The 17,341-nt window shown below is 38.9% G+C and overlaps 1 protein-coding gene across 1 annotated transcript; it reads right to left on the minus strand.

Moving 5' to 3' along the window:
* Window positions 1–338: 338 nt before the first annotated feature.
* LOC139467638 (hydroxymethylglutaryl-CoA lyase, mitochondrial-like) lies at window positions 339–17,269 on the minus strand. The gene is made up of 10 exons (XM_071249165.1): window positions 17,183–17,269; window positions 16,154–16,222; window positions 15,197–15,304; window positions 10,377–10,472; window positions 8,183–8,241; window positions 5,909–5,998; window positions 5,023–5,086; window positions 4,336–4,524; window positions 2,831–2,956; window positions 339–1,685 (listed from the first exon to the last, which is right to left on the minus strand). Exons 1-10 carry the CDS (start codon window positions 17,267–17,269, stop codon window positions 1,581–1,583), a joined length of 993 nt encoding a protein of 330 aa, XP_071105266.1. The 3' UTR covers window positions 339–1,580.
* Window positions 17,270–17,341: the final 72 nt, after the last annotated feature.

Raw genomic sequence — 17,341 nt, forward strand, 5'->3', positions numbered from 1 at the left:
GAACAAGCACTAGGCACCAAATTTGAGCCAGAATCCTCATGGAATATAGTCAAGCCTGTGAGCACTTTTCAAAGTTCACGAAAATGGGCCTAGTAGTTAAAATGTCAAAATTTACAACAGTCTGCCACATAAATGTTACAAAACTTCTCATAAACTTTCATTTCAGTCAAGCTCAAAATAATCTGTTGTGACCTCACGTACAGCAAGGGAAAAAAAACACATCCCATAACAAATAAAACAGCTGTGCAACAGTTATAACAATATCTTTGTGCCCCATTTTCTTTTTCAAAATAAGTTGTTACAGTGAATTCAGCAATTCAAAAACACAACAAATGAAAATTTATCATTCATCATCACTATTTATTAAATTTCAGCAACAAAAACAACAGTATCAATAAATACTTGGAAACGCATAAAAGATGTACCTATATTTACCACACCATACAATATAATATACAAAATAAGGTCAATAAAGTGTTTACAAAATGTAACTTATCCACTAACAAATGCAACTGTTTTTAAAGGTGACTCTCACCTATTAAGGTATCTCAGTCTTCACTTTCATCAGCGGTATGTTAATTGTGCAACCGAAACGCTTGTAAGTGTGAAGTCAATGATACAGATATCTTTATTAAAATAATATATTTTGAATAATAGCAACGAAGAAATGTTTTGCTTGGTTTTTGTAAGCTGGTTTACAGATTTCACCAAGCCTAGCACAAAATGAAAAGTGACCAAAAGAATAAAAACCAAAAAGAAATTTCTTTGATACGTTGAACTATTATAGGTTACCATAGTGGTGAGACAAGCTTCACACTGCATACATGGCAACATATTCATAAAACATTTTGAAGAACAAAAAAATAATCATTTCTGTTTTCACTTTATATTTAATACCAATTTTTCACACAAAAGTCTGTAAGTGTAAGCCAAAAAACAACATTCTGGTCCATATAAGATCATGTGTAACACAACCATCCAATTAGCATGTTAATATAAGTGACCTTATCTTGTATGTAGACACAATTCTTGCATTATATATTGTCATCTAAAAGACGAAAGATATATGTGAAAACATATAGTAAATCTAGAAAAGCATCCGTGAATTTTACTGAACAGCTTTACAAGCAGTAGAAATTAACCCTTTTCAGTCACTTATGTCGATTTATAGAAAAAAACTTCAAAATGTTGAAAAGTTCAACTATTCTTATTGAGCATATTGGTGCTGACTAAAGGGTCCAGGGCCAGTTTCTAACACTGAATATGTTCCCGTTGTTTGGATCCGAGTGAACAATGAAATTTCTGTTTAAATATTAGATACTGCATCCTTTAATGTAACGTCAGCTCTGGTATCACATTCACCTTTCAATATTATCACAATCATCTATCTCACCATGTGTAAGTACCATGACTAACTCAAACCTACAAGTGGCAGACTTTCAAAGGACTAAAACATTTACCGGTATGCAAGAAGATTTTGAAGTAATCAGGAATTCAGTCATCCAAAGAAATATTACCCACTCGTGTATATAACATCCTCTTCAAAACCCACTTGATAATATATTCAACAATATAATATGTTATAGACTTGACTTTGTGGCTTGTGATACTTTGGACCCTGACTTCCGACCAAGGGCATTGGAGATAAAACTCCCAGCTTCTATTAACTTGTGAATGTTGACCCCCTGAAAATATAGAAACAAGTAGTATCAAAGTAAGTGAGTGAGTTGGGTTTAACGCCGCTTTTAACAGTAATACATTTGAGTTATGTCATGTCAGCATAATAAGGGAGGAAAGCCCTGAAGGAATGCAGGTCTCAAACGTTTACCACTTCGGTGAAACCCACGAGCACTGGTATGGTGCTGACAAACCTGGAAACATAATCGGGGCGAACCGGGATTCGAACCCACAATCATAGGTTTCTGGGGTGCCAAAGGCGACGCAACTCTTCACAGTGAATTGCGGCGCCTTAGATGACTGGGCCACCCATGCCCCCAGTAGTCTCAGAACATACATTCATCAGCATTCGGGAGTGCCACAGAAACAGTGAAATAGTCAATACTAACAGCAACAGAAACTAACAGTTTTAGTCCACTAGTCCTAAATGATACATACAGCAAAACAAGGGCCATTTTCTACTAGTCCTTACGATACCTTAACTACTGGGCAGTCTCGCAAGGAAAATAGGACAAGTGCCAATTGCTAATGCTGACTAACTTGATATATACTACTATGTCATGTACGTAGTGGTGGAAACTGAGACTGATGCGTATGGATGTGAAGTTGGCTAGTTAGTGATACTATCTACTACTAATTTCAACTGCACATACATGATTAATTAAAACCTGAATTATTATTATTATGTTGTGTGACAACAAACTTAATTCAGCCGTAAATTCACATTAAATTTTGTATATAATGAATGTAATCCTCAGAGCTCCATTGAAGCTGCACATTTGCATAAAATACGCAAAATATTTCACCATTACCCAATTGAGTTGCTTGCATCCAAATACACACACAAATCTTTTTTAAACCCAATAGTATAATAACAATCTGTGTAATTACCCAATATATTATATTCGCCTTGCATAGATGCATGCATTACACATACATGAACTTTACTGCAGTGAACAATGCATAAAATGCATCTTGCCCATAGAAAACTATCAATACTCAATGTGAATGAAAACATGTATGTAAATACTCAATGGCTAACAAATTATCTGGCACCCTGTGTTCTGTGCAATAATTACAGCACTTTATATGATAAGCAGCTTCTTTAAACCATCCTCCAACCATGTAGAAATGTGAGTAACATTATACTTACAGTTTTGATTGCCATTCCATTCATCATATAGACCACATCCTCTGTGGATACATTTCCACTAGCACCCTTGGCATAGGGACAGCCTCCCAGCCCCGACACGGAACTGTCCACCACACTGACGCCCATCTGGGACAACAAGAACCTCATTAGTAAACTAGTGACATCTTTTGATTGTATGATGCTTTTCAATTCATACTTTTAAAAGCTTTGTAAATCTTTCTTAAATTCTGAAATCTAAAACATGTATATGTAAATTGGAATAACTAATTATACTGAGAAAACACAAGCATTTATGGTGTTTACCAGGACATCACACAGTAAGATACCCATTTCAGTATTACAGAGGAGGAGCAGAAGAGAGAAGATGTATGGAGTATATTAGAACAGAATATACCGGTATTATTAGACCCATGTAAACAGTAAAGAGAGGATGTATGGAGTATACGAGGACATCACATGGTATTTACCTGTGTCAGCAGAAGAGAGAGAGAGTGAGTGAGTGAGTGAGTGAGTGAGTGAGTATGGTTTTACGCCGCTTTTAGCAATAATCCAGCAATATCAAGGCGGGGGACACCAGAAATGGGCTTCACACATTGTACCCATGTCGGGAATAGAACCCGGGTCTTCGGCGTGACTAGCGAACGCTTTACCACTAGGCTACCCGACCGCCCCAGCAGGAGAGAGAAGATGTATGGAGTATACAAGGACATCACATGGTATTATACCCATGTCAACTGGAGAGAGAGGATGTATGCAGTACATTAGAACAGCATATACCGGTATAATTAGACCCATGTAAACAGTAAAGAGATGATGTATGGAGTATACAAGGACATCACATGGTATTATTAGACCCATGTAAACAGTAAAGAGATGATGTATGGAGTATACAAGGACATCACATGGTATTATTAGACCCATGTAAACAGTAAAGAGAGGATGTATGGAGTATACAAGGACATCACATGGTATTATACCCATGTCAGCAGGAGAGAGAAGATGAATGGAGTATTCAAGGTCCTCACAAGGTATTATACCCATGTCAGCAGGAGAGAGAGGATGTATGCAGTACATTAGAACAGCATATACCGGTATAATTAGACCCATGTAAACAGTAAAGAGAGGATGTATGGAGTATACAAGGACATCACATGGTATTATTAGACCCATGTAAACAGTAAAGAGAGGATGTATGGAGTATACAAGGACATCACATGGTATTGTACCCATGTCAGCAGGAGAGAGAAGATGAATGGAGTATTCAAGGTCCTCACAAGGTATTATACCCATGTCAGCAGGAGAGAGAGGATGTATGGAGTTTTCAAGGTCATCACATGGTATTATACCCATGTCAACTGGAGAGAGAGGATGTATGGAGTATTCAAGGTCATCACATGGTATTATACCCATGTCAGCAGGAGAGAGAGGAGATATAAGACAGGACAGTACATGATTCTAAAAGAACTGTCCTGTCGGTGTCAGCAACAGAAAGAGAACAAACCTACCTGTAATGCAGCAAAGATGTTAGCCAGAGCCTGGCCGTAAGTATCATGGCAATGTACAGCTAGTCTGTCCACGGGAACCTTCTTGCTGACCGTTGCTATCAAGTTCTTCATGCCTCTAGGTGTTCCTACACCGATGGTGTCCCCTAGGGATATTTCATAGCACCCCATGTCGTACAGACTCTTGGCAACCTAGGCACACATATATACACCATGTCAAAAAGTCTTTTCATTAGCGGCGACTATCCAGGGCATATTTGCTATCAGTGCTACTATCGCAATAGATTTCCGTGCATTATCAATCATTCAAAATAGTGACAAAACAGAAAACATCCCCCAAGTCAAAGATGCAGCTGTTTGCCCGGAAAGTTGAAGCACATAACACTGATTATTGGCTGAAATCATATTATGTCTATCGATACTATCAATAGTGTTTCGTCATCAATGATAATTAGGGGTATTGATATTCTCACTTGTCATTGATGTACAGTTGCGACACTCCGACCTATCATATACATCTTATGGAACAAAATACAACAAGACTAAGGATCTTAAACTGTAATTTGAGATTACATCACCACGACCATCAAATGAATTCAAGGTATAAACACTAGTAAAACATCAGAGGAAAAGAAAAACATTTTTAATCAAAGTACATGATTGCAATATATATTTCTTCTAAGAACTTACATCAGCCACTTTCTCTGGGGGAACATCTTTCTCATACGGACACCCCAAAACACAGGAAACATACCTGCAAAAAGGTATTCTCGTAACATTCCAAATATATTGAAAACATTTTACCCTTGGGGTACATATTTGTTTGGGCAAAAATGAACCTGTTAATTAATAGACAAGGACTGTACGGTATACCAGTACACTGCCATATGCTTTTTGAAAGATACATGTTGCAAATATTTTATCCAGTGTTCCGGCATATTGGGTACAAAAAATGTAACAAGTTTCCTTATCATTTGTATCATATTACCTAAAATCTACCAATAAATTCATTCACAAATGATGCCTTCTTTATAAACAAGCCATGTTTACTTTTGTATGAAGATAACAGGACCTGCATGTACAATCAATGCCAATCAGTGTCAAACAGTTTATCTACCAATACACTGCAATACATATCGCATTAGATAATTGTATCACAATATAATGCAATACAATTTTTTGTCCAAAACACAGCCGAAAGGATACAGCACCAATATCTTTAACCGAAGCATGACAGTAAAACTATCTTGTAATACTGATTGTTAAAAATCTAAATGAGTCATAAAAAAAATCATCTAGAAATGTTAACACCAACAAAAAACAACGCCCATTAAACTGACTTTTGTCACCTGAAGAGTGAGTGTGTGAGTATGGTTTTACGCCGCTTTTAGCAATATTCCAGCAATATCCGGGCGAGGGACACCAGAAATGGGCTTCACACATTGTACCCATTTAGGGAACTGAACCCGTGTCTTCGGCGTGACGAGCGAACGCTTTAACCACTAGGATACCTGACCGCCCCTTGTCACCTGAAGAAATGAAACTAATAACAAAAATAAGTTTGTATAATACTTACCCTCTGACAGGAATGTTGTGTTTCTTTGCCGCCACTGTGACCTCCTCAAACCTCTGAAGACTTTCAGCAATGGAACAATTGATGTTCTTCCTGTTTGTAAGACATGAAACACAGTCAGCTTCAGGCAAAAGAAATAACAGAAACGTCAGTGGAGTTATGTCCCCTACTGATTATTATGGATGGTACTGTTCCAAGTAAAACCATCTGTATATACATTCGATTCACCGAATAGCCGAAAGATCACATCCAAAACGTGAGAGAGATATGACATTCGGTACAGGTAATCAACATAAAAATTGTGAGAATATTCAGGAAATACCTAACGTAACCTCCCTGGTCATAAAATGGACTTGTCCAACATTGCCACGGTCAGATTGTATTCAGGGAGCCATCATTATTTAAATATGGGTAAATATTTTTAAAAATTGTACATTTTATTAACATCCTTACTGAGGCTGGACAAAATGTTGCTATCTCATATAAGAACTAAACAAGTCGTTTCTTGTCCAATAAAACACAGCACAGATAATATAAAAGCAGAGATTTATTCTCCCTGCAGTGTTTCATTGTACCACAAACAACTTCCACTCATCGTATATTTTATTTTATTAATAGATGTTCCTTAGAGTATGGGCAGTAAGGCAGTAAGTTCTTGTACTGACAAGGTAAATTTCATTTCATTTCATTTCAATCTTAAGAACTGTCTACCCATATGACCCCGCAGGACTTATGTCTAACATGTCTCATAGTAGGTTTGAACCAAAGTGTAATTTGATCGCCTCCGTGGTCTAGTGGTAGAGCGTCCGCCTGGAGAGCAGAAGGTCTGGGGTTCAATCCCCGGGCGTGTCATACCAAAAGGCGTTAAAAGATGGTACTTGTTGTTACCCTGTCTGGCGCTCGGCATTAAGGGGCTAAAACAAGGACTGGTCGGCTCGGAGTGAGTGAGTGAGTGAGTGAGAGTATGGTTTTACGCCGCTTTTAGCAATATTCCAGCAACATCACGGCGGGGGACACCAGAAATGGGCTTCACACATTGTACCCATGTCGGGAATAGAACCCGGGTCTTCGGCGTGACTAGCGAACGCTTTACCACTAGGCTACCCGACCGCCCCAGCAGGAGAGAGAAGATGTATGGAGTATACAAGGACATCACATGGTATTATACCCATGTCAACTGGAGAGAGAGGATGTATGCAGTACATTAGAACAGCATATACCGGTATAATTAGACCCATGTAAACAGTAAAGAGATGATGTATGGAGTATACAAGGACATCACATGGTATTATTAGACCCATGTAAACAGTAAAGAGATGATGTATGGAGTATACAAGGACATCACATGGTATTATTAGACCCATGTAAACAGTAAAGAGAGGACCCGGGTCTTCAGCGTGACGAGCGAATGCTTTAACCACTAGGCTACCCGACCGCCCCTCGGAGTCAGTATACTGTGTCTGAGTGGGGTATTCATGTTAAACTGCGGCATGGTATCTCAGTGAGCTAGCACTATAAATCGGCATCAGTCCGGACTAGTACAAGCAGCCACACAAACACACACACGTACACACGATTTATTTTTCTTCATGTATATTGCAAAGTCTGCTCCCCTTGATCAGCATGTACAGGCATGTAGGAGTAAAACCAGTTACCATTCCTTCCCAAGGTTAGATTCAGTATTACAGATAAATTTATAAATTATCTGTACTCTTGACAATAAACATAATCTATTATCTAAAAACATATAGCAAAACTTGTGTGATATGAATGACTTGCACAAGAGAGCATGGGAGGAAACTGAATTTTGAAGGTAAAAGATGAATGTGGTGCAGCAATAGAACTAACATTTTAGTCTACTAGTTCCTATAATGATAACATATACATGTATACTTAAATATGGCAAATTTCTATTCGTCCTTATGATACCTTAACTATTGAGCAGTTTGGCCAGGAATATAGGATAAGTGCCATTTTCTAGCGCTGTGATGTGTCCAATATCCATCCTAAGAAACCACAACATACTCATTTTAGTCCAGCAATAGGACCATTGTCTGTAAATATTCGCATTTGAACCAGACAATCCAGTGAATGACATCAGGACATCAATCCACCCAATTGAAATACGATGACATGCATCAGCCAAATCAGCGAGTCTGACAACCTGATCCTGTCAGGCGCCTCTTACGACAGGCATGGGTTGCGAAGATATGCCGTCATGTGATGCAGGACCTGCACATGATTTTAGCAAGCAGATTTTACCAGAGGGTTACTTACTTGCTGAAAGACTCAGAGGCAGCGCCAAATATGGCCACTTCATTGGCCTTTGCTGACATCTGTATAATAACAAGAAATAGAGCATAAGGGCTAAACTACTGAGCAATCATGTGGAATATCTAGGATATCCTAAGAGTTAATAAAGTTATAAACATGGTTTTCAATGTGGAGCTATGTTAACTGTAGACATGATAAAAGTGTTTAATTGAATTTCGAAGAGTGTTGTGTGAGGTTTCAAACACCAAATTTATCACAGTCAAATCCAGAGGTAACAAAGGTCTACAGTGAAGACAAAATGTTTTTCTTCATTCTACTATGACAAAACTAAGCACAAATTTTTTGCTGTTAATAGAAGATAAATTAACCTGTTAAGCGGCATAGGATTTGTCCAATAAAACCAAAGTTTTGTGTGGTTTGCAGATTTGAATAAAGGAAGCACCAGTAATCAAAGTATGTCACACCATACACTCAAAAAGTTTTTAACTTGCATATATAGAGGCACTGAAAGTGTGTAGGAAAGAAATTATAAAGTGGGCACCCCTCAATAAAATGAAGTAAACCACGCAAGGTTTAGTTCCATACCACACACCACTTGATGTCACAACTTATACTTTGACACAATAGTTATGTCACATAGATAGGGAAGGGCCAAACTTCTCTGCTGCCCCTAATATTTGTAACAGACTCTACACTTTCTGTTGTGTTTTCTGCCCCATTAGTATTACTCTACATATATGTAAGACTCTATGGTAGGACTCTGATCCGTGGCTGATTCTCAGATTTATGGCATATTCTACAAGTAGGGCAGATATTGGCGAATACTCATATCCATGTCAGATTCCACATATGGGTATTGGCGCATACTCAGATCTATGCCAGATTATCATATAACATTAATAATTGGCAATTTCCATAGCGCTAAACGTTGTATACATGCATATATAGCAGCAGACTATGGATGATCAATGTTGTGATCTTTCTAAATGATTTTTATCATTTCCCCTTTGGAGCAACATTGTCAGGTGGAAGCATTGCATATTAGAACCTTTCTTAAAAACGTTCCCTAAAGTTCAATTATAGTAATAATTTTCTAAGACCTTCAGCACCATTCCCCCATTTGCCAGAGTTGATAAAATCCTGAATATTTTCATGCTTCCCAACTTCGGATTCATATTTTTTTTAAATCATTTGAATATCTTTCTTCTGTCTTCTTCATACTGGTTTCTTCCTCAGTTGGGATCAATCCACCATAAGAAAACCTTCATTTTCTATAGTGTCCAGTTCAATTGTTTTGGACTGATCACTGTTTCTATCAGTAATGGATGTTAAACTTACATGACATCATCACAGGCAAGGAGTCATGACATCATTGCAAGCATGACATCATATAACAATTGAACTGAATCTACATTCAGGGATAAGACATCATTGCAATAATGACATCATGTTACAATGAGAATTCAACACAGATTAGAATCACACCATGGATTTGAGTCCTACACATATGTTTTAGGAACAGCAACTCTGGTGTTACTGAGTTAGTAACCTACAATTGCATGTATATTTATTTGAAAGCGTCTAACGACAATGATTGAGAAAGAAGTAAATTCCTGTAAACATTAATTTCTGCAGTGATGCGGCCATCAAAAGAGGTTGTTATTGTGATCTGAAACCTGCATTTAACCTATCAGAATCATGTATTTTCCAGTTACATGAAAAGTGTTATTATGGGAGAACATCAAATGCAAAGCAGGTCGTAGATGTGTACCTCACAAATGAAACCCAGAAGTTTTGTGTATCAAGATGTATGGTGCTGACCAACCAAGAAACATCATCGGGGTGAATCTGAGATTTGAACCAATGACCCATGGAACCAGGGCCCAGTTGCATTAAGAGATCAAAGCCCATGGGAAACAAGAAATCAATTTGAGCGATCCAACCCTTAAGTGGCGCATTAGTGTTTTATTGTACTTTTGAATGTGAAACATGTTTCTTCTTTAAAATTAAATGAAATGGAATCTTTAGTCATATTTGCATATTTTCTGTATCTAAGCCTAGGGGTTAATTTTGGATGAAATATTCATTTCTTAAAAGGTGATAAAACCAATTATAGGGCCCTAAGCTTGACTATGTGCATTCCAGGTCCTCATGAACGATAGTACTGATAACAAAAGGCAGTATGTCAGGTACTCACAGCAGCATCAAAACCCTTGAGGTTTGGCGTGAGTACAGTGTAGACCACACCATCATGCCTGTGTATTCCCTCCATCACTTCAGAGTGATCAGCCATCTACAGAGGAAACAAATGGTCATTGCAACAAGGCATCATCTAACTTTTGAAACAAATACCTGTTCTAGAACGGTACAAGATGAAAAAACATTTGGTTAATCAAAGACCTTAAATCCATATATATATATGTACTGTATTCAATATCCTTAGCATCGCCTCCAAGATGTGTATTCAGAGAATAAAATCAGCTGTTTATGTGTTTTGAAGCCTCAGTTTAAAGTTTCCAATGGGGGTGCAGGGTTGGGCATCCCCTTTTTGAAATTAACTAAACATTCATACATTCGGATTTGCAAACATATTACATCACTTTATATATTTGGTTATGTTTTCAAACAAATGCAAATTGCTTTGTGCATGATTTGGGTTGCTAGCATTTATCTAGCAACCACATATCAATTTGTGATCACAAATGCACAGATCCTCACCAAAACAGCTATTTTTTTCGCCTTTTTATCATGATAACAAATCCCCATTAATATTTGTTCAGTTATTTCACTATCTCTTTCTTATGTAATTCTTTTTGTCAGATATATAATGTCCTTTTTCACACAGATCAGTCACCAGGAAATGTCAAACATTATACATTACTGACAGTTGTCAATGACCTCATATGGACAGTGTTCCCTGGTTTAGTGGATTAAAGCTAACATGAAAAAACTAGTAAAATCCTAGATAAGTTTTTATAGTTGTATACTTATCCTGCATTATTCCTTAATGCATTTACTGCTTGTTCTTGACAGAAAGAAGAGCTGTGAGAGGTCTTGCTGAAGAAGAAGTTGTTCCAAATGGATGTGTGGCTAATCCCATCACACAGCTCCCACGTGACCAAGGAAAGTGAGGATATACACTCATATATACATACATCACATGACTGCTAGATTGTAACATCTTAAGACATCTAGGAAGGCAGCTCTGTGACAGGTGGGCCACTTTAGACAGAGTAATGCAGGATAAGTATAGCGAGGATTTTACTAGATTTTTTAACTTATCCTGCATTACTCCTCAATGCATCTGTAGACATGATCTTTAATAAACTCTCCACAGACTCCCACCAAGCAGCAACAGCTATGTCCGGGATCAAGTGACCATTCCTGTCAGCAGGGAAGGAGAGAGTCAGGTATGTGTGATGTCCTGGTATCATTGCAGTAATAAAAATTAAACGGCGTTTAAAGTCTAGAACTTACGTACTGAGCCAATGTGTTCAGCATGTAACATTCTAGTCTGGGGTGACGCACCGGAGACGTCGAAAGGTTGGCTCCGGACATGTGGAAGCATCAGCAGCACCTTGTGGCAATGACCTGCTGGGCAACCACCAAAGGGCCGACATCTCGCAGGTAGTGTCTGGTGAACGCCAGCAGCAGCCTTTCATAATGGCACGGGTGGAGCAGTTGTGAAGCGCCATGGTAGAGGTGTCCTCCCAGATCTCATGCTGATTGTTGGCTTAGAGGATCCAGTCCCACAGCCTCATAAGCTGAAGTATGATGACGCAAAGCCATAGGGCGATCATGTTGCGACTGACTTACACCTGCAATGTCGTAGATACCTTGGGGTCAACCTTGTCCCCTAAGATTCTTGGAGACTCGAATGAAGGATCGCAGCACCTGCACCATCATGGTAGAAGTTCCTGTTCATCTTCAACCCCCACTATCAATAAAAGGAGCAGGATGGTGAAGGATCCATCCTGTTGTCCTGGGAGTTGAATCTTGGCTATGAAGTCTCAGCACAACCCCAGATGATCATCTCCATGCACTCTACGCTCAAATCTAACACGGGTGATGTAGTTCACTCACACATGCCGCTGTTGCCAGAGCCAAGAAGAAGACCGTTGACTTGGTGAGGTTGTAATAAGACACTAAGTGGAGCGGCTCAAAGGGGCGTGCCTCTCAGCAGGGTAATTACCACATTCAGATCTGAACTTGTCCGTCTGGTCTACCAGACGAAAGGAGCGTAACAAAGCTTGGAGTTGCAGAATCTTGGTGATCTTTCAAACTATCGAAAGTGCCAAGACGGAGTTAAGGGCCACAAGGTAGGTTGTGATGGTGCTGTCCTTCAGGATACACTTGTGGCGCAAAAACAGTCCAATCTCAGTCAAGAATTGTGGTGACGCAGAGGTAGGGTCCTGGTGTTTCTCCTTGCAGAGACTCTCAAAGGAGTGCCACTTGTCATCATAAAGGCCCCTGGTAGAAGGACTGCGTGCAAAAGTGATTGCCTTCGCCGCCCTTGCTGAGTGACCCTTGGCACTTACAGCTCTTCGTAGATGGACCAGCCATGAAGATGTAACCTGTCTGGAGTCGGGAGGGGACATTTGCTGTGACTGTGAGAGTGGATCAGCAGGTTTGGCCAATCTTGTAATTGGACATGGTCGAACAACTGATGCCTAGGCATCGATGTAAGGGTAGGGGAGGCCGAAGCTGCATCCAGTAGATATGGCTGAATATATAGAAAACTTTGGTCTGTAAGATCGTACCAAACAAAGTAAGGTGATCATTTCTATCCCCTGGTCGTATGGGCACTCCCGATCTTATATCGAGATGATGATAAAAGGAGGTGCTTCGTTAGATCAGGCTGAATGTATAAAATTCTTTTGTCTGAAAGATCATACCAATGAAAGTAAGGTGATTGTTTCCATCACCTGGGCACTGTATAAGCAATCCCATTCTTATACCGAGGGACGATGAGGCGTGGTGTCTCATAACTGCGCATGCTGGCATCAAATGTCTACTGTAGTTAGTGACTCGATCACATTGATGTACAGCAACAGGCGTCTGGTCGAGTGGTTACAGCATTACGTACAAGAAAGCATGTAAACCAATCCTGTGTTGTGAACGATGATCTTGAGGTGGGTACCCCGAAGCATATGCCGATTCTGTCAAATGTTGAATCGGTCGAGAAGTTGTGATCTTCAACTTTGGTGCAGATTATGTTTACCTGGAGAGACAGGAAGGAAAATCTTCGAGAGTACTATCGTCCTCTCCATGGAATCGTTCAGCCAACATTGATAGACAGGGAGAATGGGTGGGACCTTTCACAGAACCCTCACCACGAGGCCAGGCGCTGCCAAGGGCTTGAGGAAATGTTGGACTTCCGTTGTATATAAAAAACATTTGCATGTCCAGCGACCGCTCTGAGGGTGTGAGGATTGATGGCCCTGGGGATGTAATCCAGTGGTCTCATAAGCCTGTAGAATGAGAGCATGTAACCACAGGGAGATTGTGTTACGGCTAAATTCTGTCTGCGAGGTCATCCCAGGTGTGTGCTGTGTCTGCCATCTCCAAAGCATGGATGGGATCATCGTCCTCCCTCAACCGAGGAACCTTGAAGTTTAACGGTGTCTTGTTAATTCACACACAGGCCAGCTTCTGCTGTAACATGGACTGCATCATCTGCAACCAGGAGGGATCCATGAGGCCAATCTCTGAGTCGGTGGTGCCAAGGATGGTCATAGAATCCCGGAGGAGTACTGTCGTCTCGGGAGTAGATATCAACGTTGATAGAAAGATGCAGGAAGTCTGATCTTAGAGGGGTAGACGCTGGTATTTCCAGCCCGAAGAAGATGTAGTAGCTAAGGAAAATGGAGATGAAGTAGTCCCAGAGGAATAAGACATCTTCATATTAGCTTGTCCACAAGCTTACTGTGAACTGCACTTCCAAGAGACCCTCAGGTACTTGGAGAAGGCTCTGTGAGAGAGGTGTATGCAAAAGCTACATTTGTAGCTGTTGAACATAATATTAATATCAGAGCAGTCCAGGCACAAAGGGTGGGGGTCCCAGCCATTTGTTACCGAGGCACGGAGTACTACAGGACATAAATCTGCAATGAAGCAGAAGGTGTAATCACAATGCGTACCCACCATGATTGTGTATGTATGTAATATTCTTAATCCCAGAACACAGAGGTTAAGGGATAAGATTATGCAAAAAAGGTGAATAAAACACTTGGATAACACTTTGGGAAGCAGAGGTGTGACAAAGTATAAGAAGTATCAAGCAACACAAAGACTACAAATGCATGACATGAAAAACTTGACCACGAAGTGTATTCAAAATGGCAATTGGAACAAAATGCCTGATATTTACCGTGACCAAAAGTCACCATTCAGCGTTAAATATTAATGCAATGGTAAAAATCGTATGTAATATATGAAGACACAAACCATAGGAAGGACACAATTTACACAAAACAATAGTGTTATAATAACACACAAAGGATTGTAATGGATAAAGCTGGCAGTTCAAAACTAGTGTCTGTACTCTCTGAGTGACAGCAGTAATGACATGATACGTGACTTCATCACTTCTGTGGGAGCTGTGTGATGTGATTAGCCACACAACCAGTTGGAACAACTTCTTCTTCAGCAAGACCTCATACGGCGCTTCTTTCTTTCAAGAACAAGCAGTAAATGCATTAACGAGTAGTGCAGGATAAGTTAAAAAATATCATGCATTTGAAGCAGATAAAGCAAAGCCTTCAAACTTTTTCTTAAATATTTTGTCAAACATGGAGATATCAAATGTTGTTATCAGTTTTCAAAATTAAGGTGGGTTATGGGTCCTTGAGGTCTCTTACAGGGTTTAAATCCAGGGACCTTGTATTCCTAGAATATTAACATAAGGGTCATGACAACAATGGAGAAGGACCCCTTAACATCCATGGACCTAGTATCATGATAAGGCTCCCATATGTTAACATTTCCATTCAAATATACTAAAGAAACATATCAAACCTGAGGAACCCATTTGGGAGATACAAAACTTGTAACTTCGATCACCGGAAGTCCAGCTTCTGACAAACGATTGACAAACTCAATCTTGGTTTCAGTTGGAACAATTGTCTGTAAAAATAAGAAAGCATGTGTTTGTTTTTATATGATAAAATAACACATACAGCTACAGATGATCATCAGTTACTAGTTAAGTGGTCTGCTACTAATCTGAAGTAGAAGAATTTAATTTCGCCAAGTAAGCATGGTAAGCCTATCGATAATCATGAAAATGTCTAAAACTTGTCCATATATATATATACAAAAATACACAAAAATTTACCAAAAATGAGATCAATAACAATAAGGATGCCTTTACTTTAATGTTTAATTTTAAACATTGTTATACCATGTTATACTAGATATATACATGTAATATATGAACATTAAAAACTCTTAAATGCTTCATGAAAATGTGTTGCCCTTTACAAAAATGTGTTGCTGTTTTCATTTCTAATGTATAGACAAAGTTGTTGCCATTTTCAGAGGCAAATCATGGAAATCATACCATAAAAATTGTGACATTTCCAACATCACTTAAAGTGGCAGAAATTACCATGATTACCTTATTTATGCTTGACATGATATACATTTGTACTCTTATCACTGACCTGTTGAACATTTCAACCTTACACTGAACACATCTTGTAACATGTGTAAGCTAACTTAACACAAGTTCATAATCAGTGACAGAAACTAACAGTTTTAGTCCAATAGTCCTCATAATAATAACATATAACACAACCCTTTTAAAGGGCAAATTTCTACTAGTCCTCATAATACCTTAAGTATTTGGCAGTTTAATTGCCAAGGACTGTAGGACTAGTGCCAATTTCTAACGCTGATAATGATAAAAAGATAAGACAGATTGAACATGTAGAAACTGAAACATCTCCATATTTTTATAATACATTTTCAAACCTTTTCATTTTGAAGACCATCTCTCGGCCCAACCTCAACTATTTTAACAAAACTTGGTAACCCAGCAATCTGAAGAAAAAAATAACATGGTACAAGTTATCAGTTTTTAATTTCCACCAAGCATACTGACATTGCTGATTTCAGCTGCATACATAAATGCATTTTAAGCATTCTGATGGCAAGATATTATATTTTTATTTGTTCATAACAACTACGAATTCATGAGACCATTTGGTAGACTACAGTCTTGACTTCAATTTTTATTTCACATCATGTTCTATATCAATTATACCGTTAACCAGCACTATTATCTACAATATACACATTATAATGTGTTTATATAAAATATACAACCAACTCTGGCATGTAAGACTAAAAAGTGGACATACTTTTTTCGGATTTCAATTAACTTGAAAGTTGATAAAAATTATTCAGATACCTAAAGCACATCTAACCCTAAGGATTGTATTTAGGGGCACCTAACCCTAAGGAATACATCATAAAGGGTTGTCTGACTGGCAATAAGTGCAAGGGGTGCCCAACCATCAGGATCAAAGAGCCATGCATTATCTGTTGGGCACAAGCCACAGCCAGCAACCTGAGCCAATTGGGGCCATAAGCTGCATCCGGTAAACAGCATTGTTGCCCTGTTTTGTCATGTAAGTTACTGATTTATTAAACTAACTTATGATTTGATAAAACTTTATGACATCGAGGTGCTTTGGAATGAACACTGTAGCTTCATACTTCAGTTTTTGTCAATGCTAAAGAACACTGTGACAAGGTCAAAATATCTATCGCAACTTCAGATGAGTATCAGGTGATCCTCTGTATACGTCTTTGGTTTACGTTTCTACGTGAAAAAAATTAAACAAAGAGGACATAAATTATCCCTGGCAAGTTTTCTTTTCCATGGGCATCTTCATTTGAAATATAAAGTCAACTAAAGCTCGATTTGTTGACCAAAGTGGCTAGCGTACGCCCCGTAAACTGCAATTTACACGAACTGCTGATGACAAAGAAACTCACTGAAACCTGAGTTAAATGTCTACACATGTGTTTCCAAATCCCTAATGTTGATTTGACAGAAAATCGACCTGCGATGGAGGCCGCCATATTGGCAGAACGCAGCAAATAATTCGCAGACGAGAATCTTTTAATTGGCCAAAAATCATACAGGCAAACACA

Source organism: Haliotis cracherodii, unplaced genomic scaffold (genome assembly GCF_022045235.1).
Source record: "Haliotis cracherodii isolate W230 unplaced genomic scaffold, xgHalCrac1.p SCAF_1, whole genome shotgun sequence".
Taxonomy (NCBI): domain Eukaryota; kingdom Metazoa; phylum Mollusca; class Gastropoda; order Lepetellida; family Haliotidae; genus Haliotis; species Haliotis cracherodii.

Excerpts from the sequence above, each read along its gene's own strand:
- LOC139467638 (XM_071249165.1), bottom strand. The coding sequence starts at position 17,269 with ATGGCGGCCTCCATCGCAGGTCGATTTTCTGTCAAATCAACATTAGGG. Across the intron at positions 15,305-16,153 it reads ATGGTCTTCAAAATGAAAAG|ACAATTGTTCCAACTGAAAC; the intron begins GTTTGAAAATGT and ends TTATTTTTACAG. Across the intron at positions 1,686-2,830 it reads ATGGAATGGCAATCAAAACT|GGGGTCAACATTCACAAGTT; the intron begins GTAAGTATAATG and ends CTATATTTTCAG.